General features: G+C 44.0%; 1 protein-coding gene across 1 annotated transcript in view; it reads right to left on the reverse strand.

Annotated features, from left to right (window-relative positions):
* LOC124778661 (uncharacterized transporter slc-17.2-like) overlaps positions 1-3,294 on the reverse strand; it is a 45,515-nt gene extending 42,221 nt beyond the window's left edge. Inside the window, exons 1-2 of the mRNA XM_047253659.1 lie at positions 3,070-3,294; positions 377-610 (exon numbers count right to left, since the gene is read on the reverse strand). Coding sequence (XP_047109615.1) covers positions 377-610; positions 3,070-3,264 — 429 coding nt within the window. The 5' untranslated portion in view covers positions 3,265-3,294. The remainder of the gene's footprint in view (positions 1-376; positions 611-3,069) is intronic.
* Positions 3,295-22,293: the final 18,999 nt, after the last annotated feature.

The following is a 22,293-nucleotide window of genomic DNA, read 5'->3' on the forward strand; positions in this document are numbered from 1 at the left end:
TTACTGAGTTGTTTGACTGATGGATAATTGCTATACCACCTACTGCACTCCCCTGACTTAAGCCCTCGTGAGTTCAGCTCGATTTCTAAACTGAATGAAACACTTCACGGCATTCGCTTCAGAACTGCTACAAATTCGTCGGGCAATAGACCGCGCAGCTCGAACTGTCAACACAACTGGCACTGCCAAGAGTATCCTACGACTTCCAGATCGGTGGCAGCGGGGTACACTAATGCTGGTGACTACTTTGAAGGTCAGTAAAACTTTGAAACACGTACCTATTTTGTACGAGCTGCAAATAATTAGTTGCCACTATTAAAGTTCCAACCCTCGTATATGTAGACAGACCACGTAAGTCAATAGTGCTAATACATGCCTGTGTAAATCCTTGTCCGACCCTGTTGGCGAACAGAAGATAGGCGTCGGTCCACGCCGAAATCGGCGTGAGGACGGTGAGGAGGGACGAGAGGAATATGCCGATCCCGAAGACGATCCTGCCGCCGAAACGGTCAGCCAGCAGTCCACCAGGTATGTGACCCGCCGCGTAGCCGTAGTAGAACGCCGCCAGGATCTCCCCCTGCTTCTGCTTGTCCCACGCGAACTCCCCGTTCTGCAACAGTGCAACCTCGAGCCTTAGCTGCGAGATCTTTTCCGTAGCTGACGCTCTGTTTCCTCCTTATCGGCTTTACAACTCTCTCGAATTAGTTTGCAGGAGTTTTCATTCATCTGTTTCAAGAATTCTATCGTGCAGCACCTGTGGTACACCCACATAGACCCATTCTCTACACTGACAGTTGACAACAGTCACGGAATAGCGATATGCACATATACAGATGGCGGTGGTATCTCTTACAGAAGGTACAGAATGCAGTGCATTGGCGGAGCTGCCGTTTCTTCTCAGATGGTTCATGTGAGGAAGTTTCCGACCTGTTTATGGCCGCATTACGGGAATGAAGAGACTCTGAGCCAGACGCATGGGACATTCAATTTCGGAAATCGTTGGGGGATTCAGTATTCCGAGATCCACAGTGTCAAGAGTGTGCCGAGAGTACCAAGTTTCAGGCATTACCTCTCACTACCGACAACGTAGTGGCCGACGGCCTTCACTTAATGACCGAAAATAGCACCGTTTGCGTAGAGTTGTCAGTGCTAATAGACAAGCAACTACGCTTAAAGAACCACAGAAATCAGCGTGAGACGTACCGTTAGGACAGGGGTTCCCAACAAAATTTTCTCGAGGACCCCCTCATCGAGCATGATTGGTACCTTGTCATATCACAGTATCAAGTACCTAAAAAACCCAAATTAAGAGTCTTTTATATGTTTTCTATTTTTGGTGCTTAGAAAAAACATTGACATATTCATTATTCAAAAAATATTGAGCGGCCAAAACAAAAAATCTGTTATCATACGAAATATATTATATATATATTTTTTTATTCTAACAGCATCTTGAGGATCCCTCTGGCATAGCACGCGGACCCCTGGGGGTCCACGTCTCTCCTGTGCTCGTGAACTTATTGCTTGGACCTAGACGACTGGGAAACCATGTCCTGCTCAGATGAGTCCCGATTTCCGTTGGCAAGAGCTGATGGTATGGCGCAGACCCTACGAAGCCATGGACACAAGTCGTCAGCCTTGTTAAGGTGATGGTGGCTCCATAATGGCGTGGGCTGTGTTTAAATGGAATGGACTGGGTCCTCTGGCCCAACTGAGCCGACCATTGACTGGAAATGTTTATGTTCGGCTACTTGGAGACCATCTGCACCCATTCGGCGATTTCATGTTCCCAAACAATGGTGGAATTTTTATGTATGACAATGCAGCATGTCACCGGAACCCCGGACAGTTGGAGCGAATTGTTTGGCTATCCAGATCGTCCGACATGAATGGCATCGGACGTTTATGTGACACAATCGAGAGGTCAGTTTGTGCACAAAATGCTGCACCGGCAACACTTTCGCAGTTATGGACGCCTATAGAGGCAGCAAGGCTCAATATTTCTGCAAGGGACTTACAGCGATTTGTTGAGTCCACGCCGCGTCGAGGTGCTGCACTACGTCGGGCAAAAGGAGGTCCGACACGATATTAGGAGGTATCTCATGACTTTTGCCACCTCAACGTACTTTGTACATTCTGTTCATATCGTCACCTTATTTACCCAGTCAGTTCGTCAGAATGCTGTTAGAGATATAGAAGGTTTTACGAATACAATTTCCTCTTCGTGTGAGTAATGGACGCAAATACAGAACCGATGCAGCACTTTCCAAGTTTCCCTCATCCGTCGGTGCACTCGGTTTCACATATCTCGAAGTCTTGTACCTTGATGTTCTCAAATAATATGCTGCAAACTGATTCTGTAAAGGATATTACCAACTGATGTGGACCACACAAAAAATAAATTTTAAAATAGATTTTCCTACTTTATTTGCATTATAACGTTGTCGATGCCCACTTCCAGTTTGACAGATCATAGTCAGACAGCTAAAGAGATGCACATCTTTTCCTACAGAAGTGTTCGGAAGATAAATAATCCAGGCATTAATTAGCAACACAATGTTTATTTGAATTTCACAGTGGCATAATCAGAAATGTGAAATCACAGTGCACACGATATAACTTGCATTAAAATCGCTAAAATTACGCTGTCCAACAAATAGTGTTCGTGGAACATGATCACTTTGAGGTTACGTCTTTACTATCCTACACGAAATTTTACGCTGCCAAGACATTAAGCAACTGCAGATTTTTCGCTATAATCGACAAAGAGAAGCTACGTTATCGGCTGCCGGTCGCAGACTTCCGCTTTAACCGGCGTAGTAGTTATATGATTGCTCGCCAGTCCCAGACTGTTAAGTTATATTGTTGTTACTGGCCTATGTCGCGTTTGTAGTGATTCCATATTCTTGTCCACTCCCTTCACTTCACAGTATTAAATGAGCCAATCAGAATATCAGTCACCAAACTGCGACGCCTGAATGACGAGGTTAGCCTAAGGAACGTTACGTGGAGTTGCGGAGCGACAATGTAAAACCCAGAGATGTTTTCCCTCTGGTTGGAATGACTCACCCTGCCACCAGCTTGATTCTTCAGCACCAGCTTTCCTGGACACACATCTGGGTCGTCTCTACTGCTGACGGCCGCACCGAAGTGAAAGGCGTCGCTGGATCTGAGAGCGCGTTCTTCGAGCGCCGTCTCGTTGACCATGTCGACGATGGCCACCGAGATGTTGACGCGCGTCATGAAGCTGATGGCCAGACCCATGAGGCTCAGCAGAGCCACGGTGTACCGGGTCTTCCAGCAGCCTGCGACACAGACGTCACGGATCACAGCATTTTCTCTACAGCTTACATTCTTCACTCCAAGGAGAAGACAGACACTTGAGAGACATCCCAGTTGTTAGACATCTTACAATTTGGTTCACGATTCCGAATTTGTAGCTTGAATGGGGAAAGTCTATCAGATGACGGCTGCTGTAGCGACAGGCAACATGTCTGACGAGCTCCCTGTGAGAGGCACTTCTAAATTACAGAAGAATTAAATTTTGCGAAAATTACCGTACTCAGACATAAAACAGAAAACATTGTACCACTACGGCTATTTAGATGTCAGTATAAATTTAATTACTAGTACTAGACAGGAGTTGGATGAAATAACCCACGCTGTTGTTGTTGTGGTCTTCAGTTCAAATACTGATTTGATGGAGCTCTCCATGAGAGCTCACCTGAGCAAGTCTCTTCATCTCCGAGTAACTAATGCAACCTACATCCTTCTGAATCTGCTTAGTGTATTCATCTATTGGCCTCCTTCTACGATTTCTACCCCCCCCCCCCCCCCCCACGCTTCCCTACAGTACTAAATTGGTGATCCCTCGATGCCTCAGAATGTGTCCTACCAACAGATCCGTTTTTCTGGTAAAATTGTGTCACAAATTCCTCTTCTCCCCAATTCTGTTCAGTACTTCCTCATTACTTACATGATCTACCTACGTAATCTTCAGCATTCTTCTGTAGCGCCACATTTCAAATGCTTCATTCTCTTCCTGTCTGAGCTGTTTAATTGTCCATGTTTCACTTCCATACATGGCTACACACCATACAAATACTTTCAGAAAGAACTTCCTGACACTTAAATCTATACTCGATGTTAACAAATTTCTCTTCTTCAGAATACTTGATGTTAACAAATTTCTCTTCTTCAGAAACGCTTTTCTTGCCATTTCCTCTCTTCATTTTATATCCTCCCTACTTTGACCATCATGTTATTTTGCTTCCCAAATAGCAAAACTCGCCTACTACTTTAAGTGTCTCATTTCCTAATCCAATTCCCTTAGCATCACCTGATTTAATTAGACTACATTCCATTATAGTCGTTTTGCTTTTGTTGATGTTCATCTTATATCCTACGTTCAACTGCTCTTCCATGTCCTTTGCTGCTCTGACAGAATTACAATGCCATTGGCCATAAAGTTAACCAAATGTGCCCAATAATTGTAATTTGAACTTGAACTCTTGTTTTGTTGGTTTGTGTCTGCGAAAAACAATACGAGACTTGGGTCCGCCTGGATAAAAAAGACTTTTTGCTTATTGAACTCTCCATACTAGTTTCGGCGATATACCGCCATCTTCAGTGGGCCTCTTAACACTAAAGCAAGAAAAATTATAATTGTTAATTAGATTGCGAGAAAACATAATACGAGTACCGTTCGGTTGCAGAGATACCATGGCCGTTCAATAAGTAATGTAACACTTTTTTTCTGAACGCAGGTTAGTTTTACTCAGGATTCCAAAGCTCCATATTATTCCCCACTCTTTTCGCTACAAAAAGCTATTTTTCACCTTAATTTCCGTTCAATGCGATGGCCTTACGCCACCTTAGTGGTAGGTCCTGTATACCAGCATGGTAGCTGGCCGCTGTGGTCGAGCGGTTCTAGGCGCTTCAGACCGGAGCGCGCTGCTGCTACGGTCGCAGGTTCGAATCCTGCCTCGGGCATGGACGTGTGTGATGTCCTTAGGTTAGTTAGGTTTAAGTGGTTCTAAGTCTAGGGGACTGATGACCTCAGATGTTAAGTCCCATAGCGCTTATAGCCATTTGAACCATTTTGAACCAGCATGGTATCGCTCTAATGGTTGACGTCGGAACCAACATCTTGCTGCATCAGTACCCTCCCCATCGTCAACGTACTGCCTTTCGCGGAGTGCATCCTTCATTGAGCCAAACAGATGGGAGCCGGAAGCTGTGTGTTCCGGGGTGTAAGGCGGATGAGTTTTGATGTTTTGTGAGCTCCTCTGAAGTGCGCAGCATTACGTGAGGCTTTGCGTTGTCATGGGGAAGGAGAAGTTCGTCTGCGTTTTTGTGGTGACGCTCGCGCTGAAGCCTGACGGTGCATATGGCAGACCGGCACGCGAAAATCTGACAGGTTTTCGCGGTCTTGCCTGACAACTCAGCGTGCTTTTGTTAACTTCTAGATCTCAGCATACATTTTGAAAGCGCCTATAAATATCTGCAATGATCTGGTTTTCCGCCAAAAGAAACTCAGTGACAGCTGTCTGCTTGGAAAGCATGTCCCACATTCTTTCAACCGAAATTGGCCAGCAAAAAAAAAAAGGGGTTGCTTTACTTATTGAACGTCCCTCGTATGTCTGAGTAATTCTCTATTACCTTTTTACTTTAAAGTCGTTGCATGATTTCTGTGTTTGTTGCTGTTTTCCGACATACAGCATGACACCTGCAAAGGTATGAGGGGCATTTATATTTATTAAGGACAGCTGCTGATAACTTTGCAGGTGACATGTTGTATGCCTAAAAACGACAACAAATATAGAAGTCATGCAATGACTTTGAAGTAAAACGGAACTATAAAATTTTTCACACTCTGTGGCCGAGGTCACTAGCGCATGGCAGTGCGGTGGCGTTCGACCCGTGCGTAAACCAGTTCGAATCCTGGTGGTGGAAAAAATTTTCACTGGCAGTATTCAGCCGTCAAGGGGAGGGGAAGTGGTGGTGTAAAGTTCCTGATCACCGGACTTTGCTCCAATGTCCTCATTTAAATACGAAACCTCTCCGTAGTGTGTCATGGATTAAGGGGGTGTGACTCTGTTGATGATGAACCGTCCATCGGATGGGGACGTTAAGGTTGGCGGCCCTCTTCGTGCTATTCGTGAGAAGTAGGCTTTGGGCCGGCATATGGTTTCACCCTCTGCCTTCGCACATCATCGTCACCATACAACGTAAACATTACACTGCACTCCACAAACACAAACACACACACAATACATATAAGGTGTCAGTTATTGAACTATATGAAAAAAACATAAATTAGTTACAAACTTCGCCGTGCGCACAGTTTATTCAGCATGTAAACATCACTACAGTTACTCGGATTTAGGTTGATACATTCGATATGCCTGCAATCTTCGGCGACGATGTGGCAAAGGCGATTAGTGAAATTCTGCATGACCCGTTGAAGTGTTGGAACATCGATGCTGTCGATTACCTCCTGAATGGCTGTTTTCCGCTCAGCAGTGGTTTTGGGGGTATTGCTGTACACCTTGTCTTTAATATTTCCCCAAAGAAAGGAATCGCATGTGCTCAGATCCGTAGAACATGACGGCCAATCGAGGCCCATGCCAGTGGCCTCTGGGTACGCCAGAGTGCGGTTCCCAGACTACTCCTCCAGGACATCAAACGCTCTCCTGCTTCGGTGGGGTCGAATTTCGTCTTGCATGAACCAAATATTGTCGAAATCGGGGTCACTTTGGATAACACGGATTAAATCATCTTCCAAAACCTTCACGTACCGTTCGGTAGTCACCGTGCCATCAAGGCATATCGCACCGATTATTCCGTGATTGGATATTGCACACCACAGAGCCACCCGTTGAGGGGACGAGACTTCGCGATCGCGAAATGCGCATTCTCAGTACCCCAAATGCGCCAATTTTGCTTATCGACGAACCCGTCCAAATGAAAGTGGGCTTTGTCGCTAAACCAAACCATACGCGCATACTATCACCCATCATGGCCAGCGGCCAACCGTGCAGTTTGGACGTCCTGATGGAAACCGTTCAGAAGTTATGACGATTTTATTTCAGTAATTGTCACCCTGTACATGTTGTATTACAAATATTTCAATGGAGGATGTTCCAAATAAATGGTTCAAATGGCTCTGAGCACTATGGGACTCAACATCTTAGGTCATAAGTCCCCTAGAACTTAGAACTACTTAAACCTAACTAACCTAAGGACACCACACACACCCATGCCCGAGGCAGGATTCGAACCTGCGACCGTAGCAGTCCCGCGGTTCCGGACTGCAGCGCCAGAACCGCACGGCCACCGCGGCCGGCGTTCCAAATAAATAAAAAAATAACACCTATCTGGAACCAAACAGTACACGAATAGTAATTTTTTTCGTAATGAGATTAAGATGTAATATTTCAGTGTTTTAGGATAAAGAAACCCACTGAAGATGGCGGTGTTCCACCGGAACTGGTTTGGTGAATTACTTAAACAAACAATGTTTCTTATATTATTCTCATGCACCAAAATTTGCATTTAGGTTTAATCACGAACTTAAAGCTAGTGTAAAATTTCTCTCGACGCTTTAGTTGGCAGACCGGAGGGTAAAGATGCACGTAAGGTGTGTAGAAAGCATGCGTTCTCTGAAATAACTGTTAGAAGCGATCACAATCACACGGCACGACATTAGAATGCATATTTTTAATCGGCTTTTACATAGGATGTTTAAGGTACCCCGTGTAGATGAGGAACGAACAAGGAACTACATACTGTTAAAGAGATTTCTTTCAGAAAAGGGTATCAAGAATGTGATATACCAAATTACACCACCATTTAAAGAAAAATGTAAACGCGAGAAACGTGGTCACAAACGTCACGTTACACTCGTGTATAAAGTTCCAGTAAGAGAGCGCACAGCGAGATGTTTTTGTAGGCCGAAGGTTAAAGTCGCATTTCGGATTAATAATTTTCTTGGACTCACTATGAAAAAAAGAGAGAATTTGCCCAGGGATAAATACAGTAAGTAAGAAGTGTGGAAAATCATTTGCCGAGATCACGGAAGCAGGTATTATAATGGCTAGACACGAAAATAGTTTCATTGTAACGAAGAAAGAATATTGTGACGCTAGTTCTACCTGTGCGGTTTTAGATGAACATATTTAAACGTCACCGAGCTAACCATAGATGAAACCCAGTATAGGATGAGCGTAATACGCACAGCAGATAAAAGCTCGTCGTTAAATGCATTAGAAGAACTGGAGACATTGACGGCAAAGAAGAGAAACCAGTGAAATTTATTTAAGGAACAGAGTGTGTTGTATTTAAATGGATTTCCTGCTAATTAATGAGGTGTTATACACTGAAGCGTCAAAGAAATTGGTATAGGCATGCGTATTAAAATACAAAGATATGTAAACAGGCAGAATGCGGCGCTGCGGTCGGCAACGCCTATATTAGACAACAAGTGTCTGGGGCATTTATTAGATCGGTTACTGCTGCTGCAATGGCAAGTTATCGGGAGTTAGGTGAGTTTGAACATGGTGTTGTAGTCGGCGCACGAGCAATATGACACAGCATCTCCGTGGTAGCGATGAAGTAGGGGTTTTCCCGTACGACCGTTTCACGAGTATACCGTGAATATCAGGAAGCCGCCAAAAACATCAAATCCCCGACACTGCTGCGGCCGGAGAAAGATGCTGCAAGAACGGGACCACGACGACTGAAGAGAATCGATTAACGTGACAGAACTGCAACCCTTCCACAACTTGCGGTAGATTTCAATGCTGGGCCATCAACAATTGTCAGCGTGCGAAACAATGGCACGAGGCGTATGCAGTTGGAGTGATATGGGACTCCTGATGCCTGTAGATACGATTTTGATAGACGAGACGAACGTAAGCATCCTGTCTGATGAACTGCATCTGTTCATGTCCATTGGGCATTCCGACGGACTTGGGCAATTCCAGTAGGATAATGCGACGCCTCACACATCCAGAATTGCTACAGAGTGGCTCCGGGAACAGTCTTCTGAGTTTAATCACTTCTGCTGGCCACCTAACTCCCCAGACATGAACATAACTGAGCAAATCTGGGCCGCCTTGCAACGTGCTGTTCAGAAGAGATCTCCACCCCGTTGTACTCTTACGGATTTATGGCCAGCCCTGCAGGATTCATGGGGTCTGTTCCCTCCAGCACTGCTTCAGACATTAGTCGAGTCCATGCCACGTCGTGCTGCGGTGCTTCTGCGTGCTCGCGGTGGCCCTACACGATATTAGGCAGGTGTACCGGTTTCTTTGGCTCTTCACTGTAGAAGTTTATGGTAGTATGTGGTTCTTACATATCGATATGACTCTTACGCTCCCAATCAAATGTGATAGCTTCCGTGGTTATGCTTTTGTCATATGCCCAACCCACAGTCCATGTTTCACTACCATACAATGCTGTACTCCAGACGTACATTCTCAAAAATGTCTTCCTCAAATTAAGGCCGAGGTTTGATATTAGTAGGCTTCTCTTGGCCAGCATTGCCATTTTTGCTATTGTTAGCCTGCTTTTGATGTCCTCCTTACTCCGGCAGTCACTGGACTAGGGAGCAGAATTCCTTAACTTCCTCAACTTCGTGACCACCGATGCTGATATTAAGTTTCTCGCTGTTCTCATTTCTATCACTTCTCTGACGCTGACGCTAAACTGGCGGGCCTTATCCTTGGCCCGAGGATGGTGGAGTTCTAGCCTGTTACGGCCTTGCCTCCTGTTCCTTGTTGGGTGTGTGAAGGTGTTTCCTCTCTTGATGGTTTGTCCTGGCACGGTTTGTCGATGTCTCCTGGCTGCTGGCATGCGAACTTGCTAGCGGTGTACTTTGTTCTTTTGCGTTTTCTTCTCCTCGCGCATGACTTGCTGTATTGCTGCCTCGAGCTCTGCTGTCAGCTGCCTCTCGCCGTCGCGGACATCCTTCCTCAGCCGTACGACTACGTCTTCTAGGATGTAGTCCCAGTCGCACGGCGTGAATACGGGGTTCGCGTTGATGACGTTGAGATCCTTTCTTGTGGGGAATTCAAGCATTATTGCTCGGTGTCCGCCACGGAAGTCTACCGGCCTGTGTGGTAGCGAAGGCTTCTGTGCCCCTTCTACCTGGGCGAAGAGGTATGGGTTTTTCTGCGCGTTGAAGCGCCCATTCCGCAGCATGGTGGCGATCTTCCTCAGCACCGCCGGCATGTTGCTGCTGTCTGGGAAAGGGATGACATCGGTGCGCTGTTTCCCACCCTCTTCTTCGTGTTTTCCCTGGTGTTTCAACTCCCCGTCGGGAGTTGGGGAAGGGGCGGACGGTGCCACGTCCATGGGCGTCTCCCCGGTCTCCTGTATTGCTACAGGTTCCGGGCCGACGTCCGTTTGTGTTGCTGCGTCCGTCCGCGGCGAAACACGCGTCTGGGTCGCCGTGTCCATCCCTACTTGTCGAACGACCGTGGGGGTGGCGTCGGAGGCGAGTGTCTTCTTCGTCGCCATCGTGAGTTCCTCCCTCAGCTGTTGGAGCTGCCGGTGAACGGCGACGAGCTCCTTCTGAGTGGCTGCCTTCGACCATAGATATTGGTAGATTGGTCACGACGTATATTTCGTGGCACATGGTGGTATCCTGTTGTGCTTATGGTTGTACCGAGCGTTTTGTGAAGGGAAGTAACATTAAATTTCACGTGTAAGTATTATTAGTATAATTTAGCGGTATTTCTTGAATACTGATAAACTATTGTGTGTATCATATCCTTACCCAGAACGCCACAGTTACGTAAATTGGCGGTTTGAAGTGCTGTGTGTGTTTCTAGGCGCACATTGCAATCGTATATATTTCTTGAAATGGTAAGCTACAAAGCCGCTTTTTCTCTTTCGTATAGATTTCCAAAGGATGAAGGGCGCAGGCAGATGTGGATACAGGCTGTGAAACGAAAAGATTTCAAGCCTACTGCGCACACACGCATCTGTTCGAAGCACTTTGAAGAAGATATATAGTGTGTTTGTGTGTGTGTGTGTCTGTGTGTGAGAGAGAGATTTATTACCAATAACCCTTCCCACTCCAAAAGCAATGGCAATGTGCATTGCTACTACATAAGAAGAAAGGATGATTTTTGCTATCCTGGATTAAATCTGACTTTGGTACAAAAAGGGGTGAATTATGCTGGTATTATTTTAGGGAACAATTTGCAAAAACAAGTTAGGGGTTTGATTTCTCATCAGGGTTTATTTTTATTTTGTACTTCCCAGTTACAAAACATACAAATATCAGAAACAAATACTGAATACCATTTGCAAAAAGGTAGTTGTATGGCCTATGTTAGTTTCCAGATAATAAGCTGTAATGTATGGGATAAATAATATGCTGCTACAAAAATCTTTGGTCATTTACCAAAAAGCATTAAAAGCCCGACAGATGGCCAACCAGCATTTAAAATCAAACTAAAAGAATCTGTGAATGACAGCTCCTACTCAGTAGACGATTTTTTAGGTATAAATAAGTGATTGGAAGAATTGTCATGTAATGATAGGTCTACCTTTCATTAAACTGACACATCGTTGTGAAGTATCGTATTCATGATCTGTGGAACAAGTATTCATGTAAGTAGGTACTGATTTTGTAGATATCTTATTTGATACATCTACGAAACAAACTGTTTAAACCAAAAAAGAGCTTTCAAATGAAACTGCTTTACGTTTTGTGGGTGAACGACACAATTGAGTTCGCTACATTCGATGTGAACACGTGTTGTTTACGTTACAGGTTTTGTTGTTTATGCCGATTTATGAAGTCTATAACACTTTCTACAACCAAGGCACTAAAAGACACACACGGAATATTTACATTTTATGCAGTGCATAACGCGTATTGTGAGTAGAGAATGCATCTCATAATTGGTAACACTGAAATATTCGCTGCGAATATATTGCCGTACATCGAAAGTGTTTCAGCAGTTCACAAAGTTCATTGTGAAGTAATGGCTGTAAAACTAAATTTGTACAGTGGTTACGCAATAATTTATCACTTCTAGCTGTGTTTACATAAGCTACATTTAATGTGGTGAAGCTAGGAGGAAATCCACTGAGAAATACTGGAAGTGAAATCAGGAATCAGAATGGTGCCTTGAACTCCCGCCGACGTTCTGCCAACAGTCACGTGATTCTATGTTGCAGCCACGCCAGACGTATAGCCGCTGCACTGCTTGCCCAGTCTATTAGTATCTATGGTCGAAGGTGGCTGCCCTCTCTGCCTCCATTGCGGCTTTGAGAGCAGCCACTGCGTCATCGGTGGCGGCGCTGGGCGGGACTCCAGCCTCGCTGACATCTTGTTGGCGCGGTCCTTGTGGGACCGCAACCTCTTCCTTATTTGCCGCTTTTCTTGCGGCGGCCTGTTTCCTCTTCTTTAGGTACGCGCCGCTGCGCGAGTTTGCAGCATGCGCGCCACCACATTTAGCGCACGTGGGCGCCACGTGTCTTCTCATTACCTTCGCCTTTCTTCGACTTACTCTCAATCCATACTCTGTACTCATTAGAGTGCTCATTCCATTCAGCAGATCATGTAATTTTTCTTCACTTTCACTCAGGATAGCAATGTCATCAGCGAATCGTATCATTGATATCCTTTCACCTTGAATTTTAATTCCACCCCTGGTTCAAATGGCTCTAAGCACCATTGGACTTAATATCTGAGGTCATCAGTCCCTTAGATTTAGAACTACTTAAACCTAACTAACTTAAGATCATCACACACATCCATGCCCGAGGCAGGATTCGAACCTGCGACCGTAGCAGCAGCGCGGTTCGAGACTGAAGCGCCTAGAACCGCTCGGTCACAGCGGCCGGCTTCCACTCCTGAACCTTTTTTTCTCCATCATTGCTTCCTCGATGCACAGATTGAACAGGAGGGGCGAAAGACTACATCCTTGTCTTACACACATTTAATACGAGCACTTCGTTCTTGGTTTTCCACTCTTATTATTCCCTCTTGGCTCTTGTACATATTGTATATGTCCCGTCTCTCCCTATAGCTTATCCCTATTTTTCTCAGAATTTGGAACATCTTGCACCATTTTACAATGTCGAACGCTTTTTCCAAGTCGACAAATCCTATGAATGTGTCTTGATTTTTCTTTGGTCTTACTTCTATTATTAACTGCAGCGTCAGAATTGACATACCCATAGTCGAACAGCTCATTTTTTTGAACGGGGACGCATTTTGGGCCTGCAGGAAGCCGGATAAACGTCTTGACGGATTGTTGCACATGTTCGGTGCAATGTAATCCGTGGTGTGTCTCTGCTTTCAGCAGTGGTCTGTGGGGCGTTCCCACACCAGGTTCTGGACGTAGGCGTAGTACAGACGCATGGTGAGATCGGCGCTTTGTGCGAGCAGTGGTGGTCGTTCGAATATCATGCAGGGACGAAATCCGGGCACATGTTTCACCTGCTGTGTCACTGGCAACCGTTGCTTGCAGCAGGGCTATGATGAAGTGTACCTCAGGCCGGGCTACCACTGACACCAGGACACCGCCAAGCAGGGCTACTCTGGTGTCGAAAAAGATTCTAATGGGAAGTGGAATGAGGTACCACCACTGTGCCTCTTCAGAACATTGGAAGAATGGGGCGTTTCCCCATGTGGTCACCATACTGTCCTATGTGGTCCAACCAGGGTTGTGCACACAGCGAATCATCGCTGAACACAGTATGTCGCCATTTACCCTCAACTGCAGCACCACCCCAAACACGACATTTGTGTTGTGGTGTTAATGGCAGTCTACGCATAGGACGGTAATTCCTAGCCCCGGTGCTGCTGTTTTCCAACAAGTGATTCAGGATAACACAGCTTGTTACGTAGGGTCTGTTACTTGTTCTAGGATAGCAGACACGGATGTGAAGGGGTTATGATCTGCTTCATGCACAATAAGGCGATTCTCCCTTGCGAAGATCAGACGTGATGCACCAAAACCTTGACGGTATGTATGCCTGTTCTCACGTTCCGATGCTGTCCAAACTCGGGCCACTTTCACTGTCACATCAACACACACACACACACAGTCAGACAGGAAAGTAGAGAAAGCAAAAAACTGAGAAAACTGGTAACATTTACAAAACAAATAACTTTGGACATCGAAAATAGCAGTTGAAATGCTATGTTACGAAACCACATTAACTACACGAAAAAGTGAAGGCTTTCAACCGATTTTCCACATGAGGGTGAGCTGCATGGTCGTCAAAAAAAAGGGTTAGGCATTTTACTGCAAATACCTTTCTGTTTTAGTGGGTGATTATAATTAAACTTCCCCTATTTAACACCTTATAATACGGAAAGTAATTAGCGGACGATACCAAACTTGGTACCATTAACGTCCGGAGTATTTCCATGCGTCACAGCGCCAGCGTCCAGTTCTAATTATGGCCACCAGATGCCGTGATCAGCCAACGTGATTCATAGTCTCACACACCTGACCAGAGGCAGTGCACTTGTTGACGTGTCAACATAAGCTTGGACAAAAGGAGCAAGGAATTACTTGTGAAGCTCTTTTATCAAAACAACAGTAATGCCGCAGCTGCAATTCGAGAATATCGCCGGCTGAAAGGATTACGGAAGCGTCCTCTTTCTCCAGCTGCTGTGCGGAGCATGATGAAGAAATTCAAACCAACTGGAGATCTTGGCGTCGCTCCTTGAAGAGGCCGACGACCGGTTGCACCACAGGTGGTTGATGGTAGACAACGCTGCGCCAAATTCCTGATCGTCAGGCATTGCGCGTGCTGTATCACGAAGTTGAACATCCCGTGGTCCACTGTATGGAAGGTGCTTCGAACCATTCTCAAATCGCATCCGTACAAGACCCATATTGTACAGCAGCTTGCACCACAGGACGCACAACGACGTGTTGACTTCGCTCTCCACTTTCTCCCAAGGATTGAAGTTGACGAGGGCTGACCCTGGACCATCCTACGGACAGACGAAGCTCATTTTTCTCTGACGGGGCGAAGTAAACACACAGAATTGCCAAGATTAAATATCTTCCTCCAAGCACTGCATGAAGTTCCCTGTATGGTGAACGTGTCACCGTATGGTGTGGCTTCACAGTTACGTTCATCATAGGCCTATTCTTTTTTTAACAGGCTGGCGCTCAAGGTTCAAAGGCGTGCAATGTGACTGACCAACGTTATTGCGATATGCTTCGCCAGCATGTCATACCCTCCCTACAGGAGAGAGACGCATTGAACTCAACAGTTTTCATGCAAGATGGGCCCCGATGGCACATCGCTCGAGAAGTTCACCTGCTTCTCCGGAACACATTTGGAAACGATCGAATTATCAGCCGATCGTTTCCAAATGCTTGGCCGGCACGATCACTTGATCTCACACCCTGTAATTTCTGGCTGTGGGGCTACCTGAAGGACAGGGTTTACCAAGCCAACACACACACATGTGCTGATATGAAACACAGCATATCAAGAGAGGTAGCGAACATACCTACGGACATGTCTCCTTCTGCTGTGAAGAATACAATACTGTGCTTTCAGACCTTTCTGGACACTGATGGACGCCATATTGAGCCCCCTTTGTAGCAGTAATGGTACCGGTATGTAATGGTATGATGTACCGCAGCAGCACGTTAAAAGTGTTTCAATGGAATTAATTCTGCATTATTTCTTTACCGCACGTCCTTGAAATTAATGCTACCAAGTTTGGTACTCGTACGGTAATTAGTTTCCGTGTTATAATGTGTTAAACAGGGAAAGTTTAATTATAAGCACTCAGTATTACAGAAAACTTCAACGAACTATTTATAAATCTATAACCCAAATGTGATAGTAAAAAAAGAAGCATAATATTACAGGACGCCCATTGAAGACGCCTTGCCGGCCGGAGCGGCCGAGCGGTTCTAGGCGCTACAGTCTGGAACCGCGCGACCGCTACGGTCGCAGGTTCGAATCTTGCCTCGGGCATGGATGTGTATGATGTCCTTAGGTTAGTTGGGTTTAAGTAGTTCTAAATTCTAGGGGACTGATGACCTCAGAAGTTAAGTCCCATAGTACTCAGAGCCATTTTTTTTTAAGACGCCTTGATGAAACATGAACCCTATGTGGTTGCTCAAATAAAAAAAAAATAATTTGCAGTATTCTGCAAGAAAAACGCTTTTTCCATGTTGCACATTAATTTTTTATTATACATATAGTAATGAAGAGTACAATTCAAAAAAAGACGTTCTCCTCATCTTATTGATACTGCATGATAGAACCATTTTAAAGAGTTAGGTTTTCCCACAGAATTCACTACTGCGTTTTTGAACCATTATTGGTAATATGTTTCTACAACTTAAAAGCGTGAGATACGAGCCCTTATACAAGTATATTCAGCGTCAGTGATTTTCCGAAACTAAGTTCAGCTACAGTAGCACGCCCTCAGCCGATGACGCGATTATTTGTCAAACACGAGCGTCCTCTTAGCCCAGCGGCCAGGCAAGGGATTTGTGACAAATCATCTTGCATTGACGTAAGGACTGCGTATTACGCTGTGTGACATTAGTTCCAGAGTGCCGACTACTTCGACGGAGCAGTAGTTGGAACGACTAGCTCCCTGTGACCTTGTCCACATGCTTAGCAGTCCTCGTCAGCTTATCATAACAGCCCTAACCTTGTGGTTACGTCATGCGATATCTCCAGAATGGAGTGTTCCGATGTGATGTGGTTGCAGTTACATGGGTTACCTCAACTTCCCCTTTTTGCTTCCCCCCCACCCTTTTATTTTAAAAAACGAAATACTTGCGTTTTTGTTAGAATTCAACATGTCGGAATATTAAAATACAATTTTTCTCTTTCTCGTTTTATTAAATTACATGTGGAATTTGTAAATCACTACACTCATCGGAATAAATCATCCAAAAAGAAATATTTGTTTCTGTATGAAATTCAGCGCAACTTTACCTCCCACTCTATAAAAGTCTATGTATTACCGAAACTATGTCCCCACAAACTGGTATCCAACTTAAACTTGTAGACTAACCTTTTTACTAACCAGAACCTAATTTAAACTGAAGTGTAACTGATCTGAATGCAGCTTGTCTTTATATTAAATGCGTAACAGAAATAAAGCAATTATCTACTCTTAATCACAATCTCCAATTACTTCACGTCTTGACAACGTTGTAGCAGATTTCTCGAAAACACAACAGCAAGCAGCAAGCAGGTAGCGGCTAAGCTAGATTACTATTTCTAAATAAAATTTCCAAACTATATTCAAACTGTGAGGTGCTATGATGCGCAATGATAAACAGTGGGATGGGGAGAGTAACTATTCCTATGAAATGATATTCCAACACAACGATTTTAGACAAAAGTATATATTCAGAAAGACAGAGTAAAGCTCTGCGTCATTTCGCACGTAACATACGTCTCAACAATACTAAGCTTAAGAAAGTGAACAATCACTTAAAGAGGGTACAATATTAACAGAGAATTTCCATAAAAATCTAACAGCTGAATCAGTTAATAAGTTAATGCATGACCAAGGGAAGTAGGATGGTCATTCCCCAGTTATGAACACGTGAAATAGCTGACAACAATCATTCATAGAAATTAGCTACGCGATGTTGCAGTCTTACCTCAAACTTCTTTTCTTCATCACGTACCACACTTCGACTAAGAATATATCGAACTGCACAGAGACAAAGACTGTGGCACGACCAGACCAAAGATTGTTTAATAGTGACGTAACTTGCTCCCTCTCCGACGTGCACATCGGTAACATACAAAAACCAAAATGACATGACCACCTTACGTACTGAGTTATTTATTCTTGGAGATGTCCGTCTATGCGACTAAATGAAAGAGTGTTTGGGCCACAGCACAACCAACCTTTCATTTAGTTGCGTAGACGGACCACATCTCCAAGAACGTAAAAGAAACTAAGGAACGAAAGGAAACATAAAAAAGAGAACACTGCATTTAAGTATGGTTTAACTAAAGGTAATAAAAGAGTTGCAGTTACGTTTTGTGCCGTCTTTGTGATGAGTATTCGGTATTTAATGCTGTATGAGGGATGTGCCAGACGCGTGAAACGTTCTGCAGCCAATGCAAGACTTCTGCCAGTAATTACGACTTGCGACATCTGGTCACTATCTCCAATTAGAGAACGACAGACGTCAATCCTCTTAGGATAAACACGTCCAAAACGTCCCTTGCTTTTTGTTGAAATATTGTTACTACAAGGAGTTGTTTCGCTTTCACGACAAAAAGTTGTGGGGAGAGGAGCAATGCGAAATTTGTTTAGTAAATAGTTTGGATCATTTAAATAAAGTCAGTTATTACACCATACTTTATGTCTAATAATACAGTGGAAGTCAGGAACAGACTTAATGCATGAGAAGACAAAAACCCACAAGAGCTGTGCAAAAACGTAGCCTATACTGTCAAGTAGGCAGCAGAAAAACACATTCCCAGAAAAGGAATAACAATCAGGGCAAATGGTATGGGCTGAGGCATTGCACATAGCAACAGAACAAAGGAAAGCAGAAATCGAAGGATATGGATCAACAAAGCTTAAATTTAATACAGAGCTCCGGAAATTAGATAGAAGGGACAATAACATCTTCTTATATGGACAGTGCGAAGAATTTGAAGAGAATAACAGAATGGGGAAAACAAGGCACCTTTACAAGAAAATTAATGACTTAAAAGGAACATTCTAGGCGAAAACTGGAACGATAAATGATAGAAACGCTGAAGATCTAACAAAAGCAGAGACCATTACAGAAAGATGGGCAGAATGTTTAGGAGATCTGCATAAACCTTTTCACCCGAATCCAATCAATACTGTGACTCCGATTTTCATTTTTTCCTGGCGGACTGAGCCTCTTTGCTTGCTCGTACCCGACATGCGACGATTGTGCACGTTCTCTTGTTTAGGCTATCTCTGGATGCCAGTAGATCACAGCAAATGTGATTGAGTTTTGATTAAACGAATGTATCACAGTGTAGTCAGGTGAGTAACTCGTAATTGCGTTAAAACGAGTTGTTTCGACGGTCGGCAGTGTAAGATTGTTTGGGAAGGAAAATATAGAGTCATACTATGACAGTTATTAGTAATCTCTTGTCTAGGCAGAGCAATTTTGCATTAAATTTCTATCAGCACGTTTTTACGAGTTAGGTATTTACTGCATAACTGTAGCCTCGAATGGAAACGCTTCCGTGATCGCTCTGACACAGCTTTTTGAACATTTTTACAGGAAAACTTTGATGCACATTAGATTTGTTACATGCAGGACTAACAAAAGATTATATTCGCCTTCTTTTAGAAGATTCCGATTTGTGCGGCGTTCCGTCTGTGTTTGGTGCACTTAGTAGTTGTTTGAGATGACAGAACAGAGAGCACAGCAGTGAAAACCAGATTGTGAAAAAGAGCATCATAGATATTCTTAAATTTAGGGTGACTTTCGGCTTGTCAATACAGACAGTGGAGAGCAAAGAGTGCAAGGCACTGTAAGAAAATGACTTAGGTGTCTCAAAAAAGAGAAAAATATACAAACATCTTCCAAAACAAGGTCTGCACAAGCGATACGATAGGTACGAGTATATCGCTGGTCCACAGCGGATGGTATTTTGTCGCGACGAACATGTCGATTTGAGCACTGAAATAGTAGAACTAAAACGAAGTGTATAAAATGCAATCCATTCCTATATCTTGCGAAGCAAATGGATTGCTCAAAACGCTTCGCAAGAAGTGAAGCAGTTTGTACCATGTATTTGTATTCCAGAACTAGAAATTTGTTGTGATTAACTCAGAGGAGAACACGGTGATAGCGCTGGGTTCAGTGTGTCAGTAAATACGGAGAATCCACCAGTGGTCAAAATTTCGATAGCATTTCCATCAAATAAAAGTAAAATCAGATCAAGCTTTTAGTCATTATTACTCCCCATAATATCAAATATTTTGCAGTAAGTTAGAGGACAATCAAGCCGGAATAAAACATGACCTGCACGATCGTGCTACTGCTTTATCCATTAAATTTTTTAATGTAAGACTTTCTTGCTATTTTTTCATCGTCTAATACGCCAACATATTCGAAGAAATCACAAAAAACAAGTTGGGACGAGATGGGAAATAGCTGCATACTCTTTCAGATGAAGTTAGTGAGATTTCGGAAGTAGAACGAAAGTGAAGTCAAATGGTCTTGAAAATATTGCTAAAAACGGGGCTAGTGGACATGATGGCATTCCAGCAGAATTATTCAAAGTTACAGAGGAGAACACGGTGATAGCGCTGGGTTCGTTGTGTTAGTAAATACGGAGAACCCACCAGTGGCCAAAATACTGGAAATGTTCAGTATTCATTCCGATTCCAAATAAGGGTATTTCTAAAGGGCGTTCGATTTACCGAACAATCACACTTACCTCAAATGACAAGCAAAGCCATGCTTAAAATCTTAAAAAACAGACTTCGCCAGCACACAGACAGAGATCTATCTGAAGAATAAGCTAGGTTTCATAAAGAAAGAGGGATCAGAGATCAAATTGTCAACTTCAGATGGATTATGGAGGAGGCAAGAGAGCACTGTATATATATACATTTATATATGCTTTATTGATTACGCTATAGCTTTTGATTCTGTCGACACCAATAAATTATGGGAAGCACTCAAAAACTTGGGGGTACCACATCACCTCATTTACCTCATACGGAATTTATGAATTTGTACTCTGGCCAAGAATCCAAAGTGATCATCCTATGTGGAGCAGCTGAACGGGACCGAGAAAGGTGGAGTAGTGGACTCGCATTCGGGAGGACGACGGTTGAAACTCGCGTCCGGCCACCCTGATTTAGGTTTTCCGTGATTTCTCTAAATCGCATCAGGCAAATTCCAGGATGTTTCCTTTTAAACAGCACGGCCAATTTCCTTTCCCATCCTTCCCTCATCCGATGGGATCGATGACCTCACTGTTTGGTCCACTTCCCCAAATCAACGAACCAACCAACTAAAGGGGTCAAGATCCACAAATAAGTACGGCGTGACTGCATATTGACAGCTTATTTATTCAATCTGTATGCAGAGCACTTTATGAGGAATGTCGAGTTAGAGGAAGAAGAAACCGAATACAAAATACCTCGGATAAATATAAATTACCTTAGGTACGCAGATAATGCCATCCTGATGGCAGAGGCTGGAGAAGAGTTAAAGATCCTCTGACTGACGGTGAAAGAAGGAAGTGCAAAGCTGGCAAAGTGCTGAATGACAAGAAAACGAAAATTATGGCCACTACAGTCGTCACTTCGTGGTATATAGGAGGAGAAACAATGGAGGTAGTTTTTATGTTCAGTTAGCCGGCCGTAGTGGACGAGCGGTTCTAGACGCTTCAGTCTGGAACCGCGCAACCGCTACGGTCGCAGGTTCGAATCCTGCCTCGGGCATGGATGTGTGTGATGTCCTTACGTTAGTTCGGTTTAATTAGTTCTAAGTTCTAGGGGACTGATGACCTCAGATGTTAAGTCGCATAGTGCTCAGAGCCATTTGAACCATGCTCAATTATCTTGGCTCCCAGACTGCTAATGGTGACTGCAACAAGGGAAAGGCTGTTACTTGGCAGAAAGGCAATGTTCAAAATTGACAATGGTTTAAGGATTACAGACAAAGCTTTAACAGCAAATATGGGTACGTTAAGGGCTACGGTCTCTCCAGTTGTGATGTAGGAATGTGAGGCATGGACTATAAGAAAGACTGAACGGTGTAGACTAGACCTCCTTCGACTTCTGGTGTTGGAGGAAACTCCTTAGATTTCCACGGGCCGGAAAGAGAACGAGTATGTCAGTATTACAGCAAACAAAACCGGACTGCGCCTTGGAAGATCTGATACTTAAACAAAAATTGATCTAGGGACGTCATGAGAAGACGTAATTCGCTGAAAAAGGCCTAAATGCTGGGGAAGATAGGAGGCACAAGAACAAGAGGGCGGCAAAGTATGAGGTAGACTGATGGCATTACAGTAGTAATGGACTCCAACCTAGAACTCATTGCGGGATGGTGCAGGACGATAGAAATCGGTGTCAAGGAGGGTCGAAATCGACTAAACGAGAAGAAAGAGATTGTATATCGTTTGATCTTCAGATTATTGGCGGAATTAATTAATATCGAAACGTACATTGTACAAAGGGAATCTTTCGACAAAAAAAATTAAGTTTTGTGTCAATGGTCTGATCATCTTTTTAGAAATCGAAATACAGTGATTATGAAAATATAAACTAGAATAAAAAGAAACAGGGAAACG

Source organism: Schistocerca piceifrons, chromosome 1 (assembly GCF_021461385.2).
Source record: "Schistocerca piceifrons isolate TAMUIC-IGC-003096 chromosome 1, iqSchPice1.1, whole genome shotgun sequence".
NCBI classification, from domain to species: Eukaryota; Metazoa; Arthropoda; class Insecta; order Orthoptera; family Acrididae; genus Schistocerca; species Schistocerca piceifrons.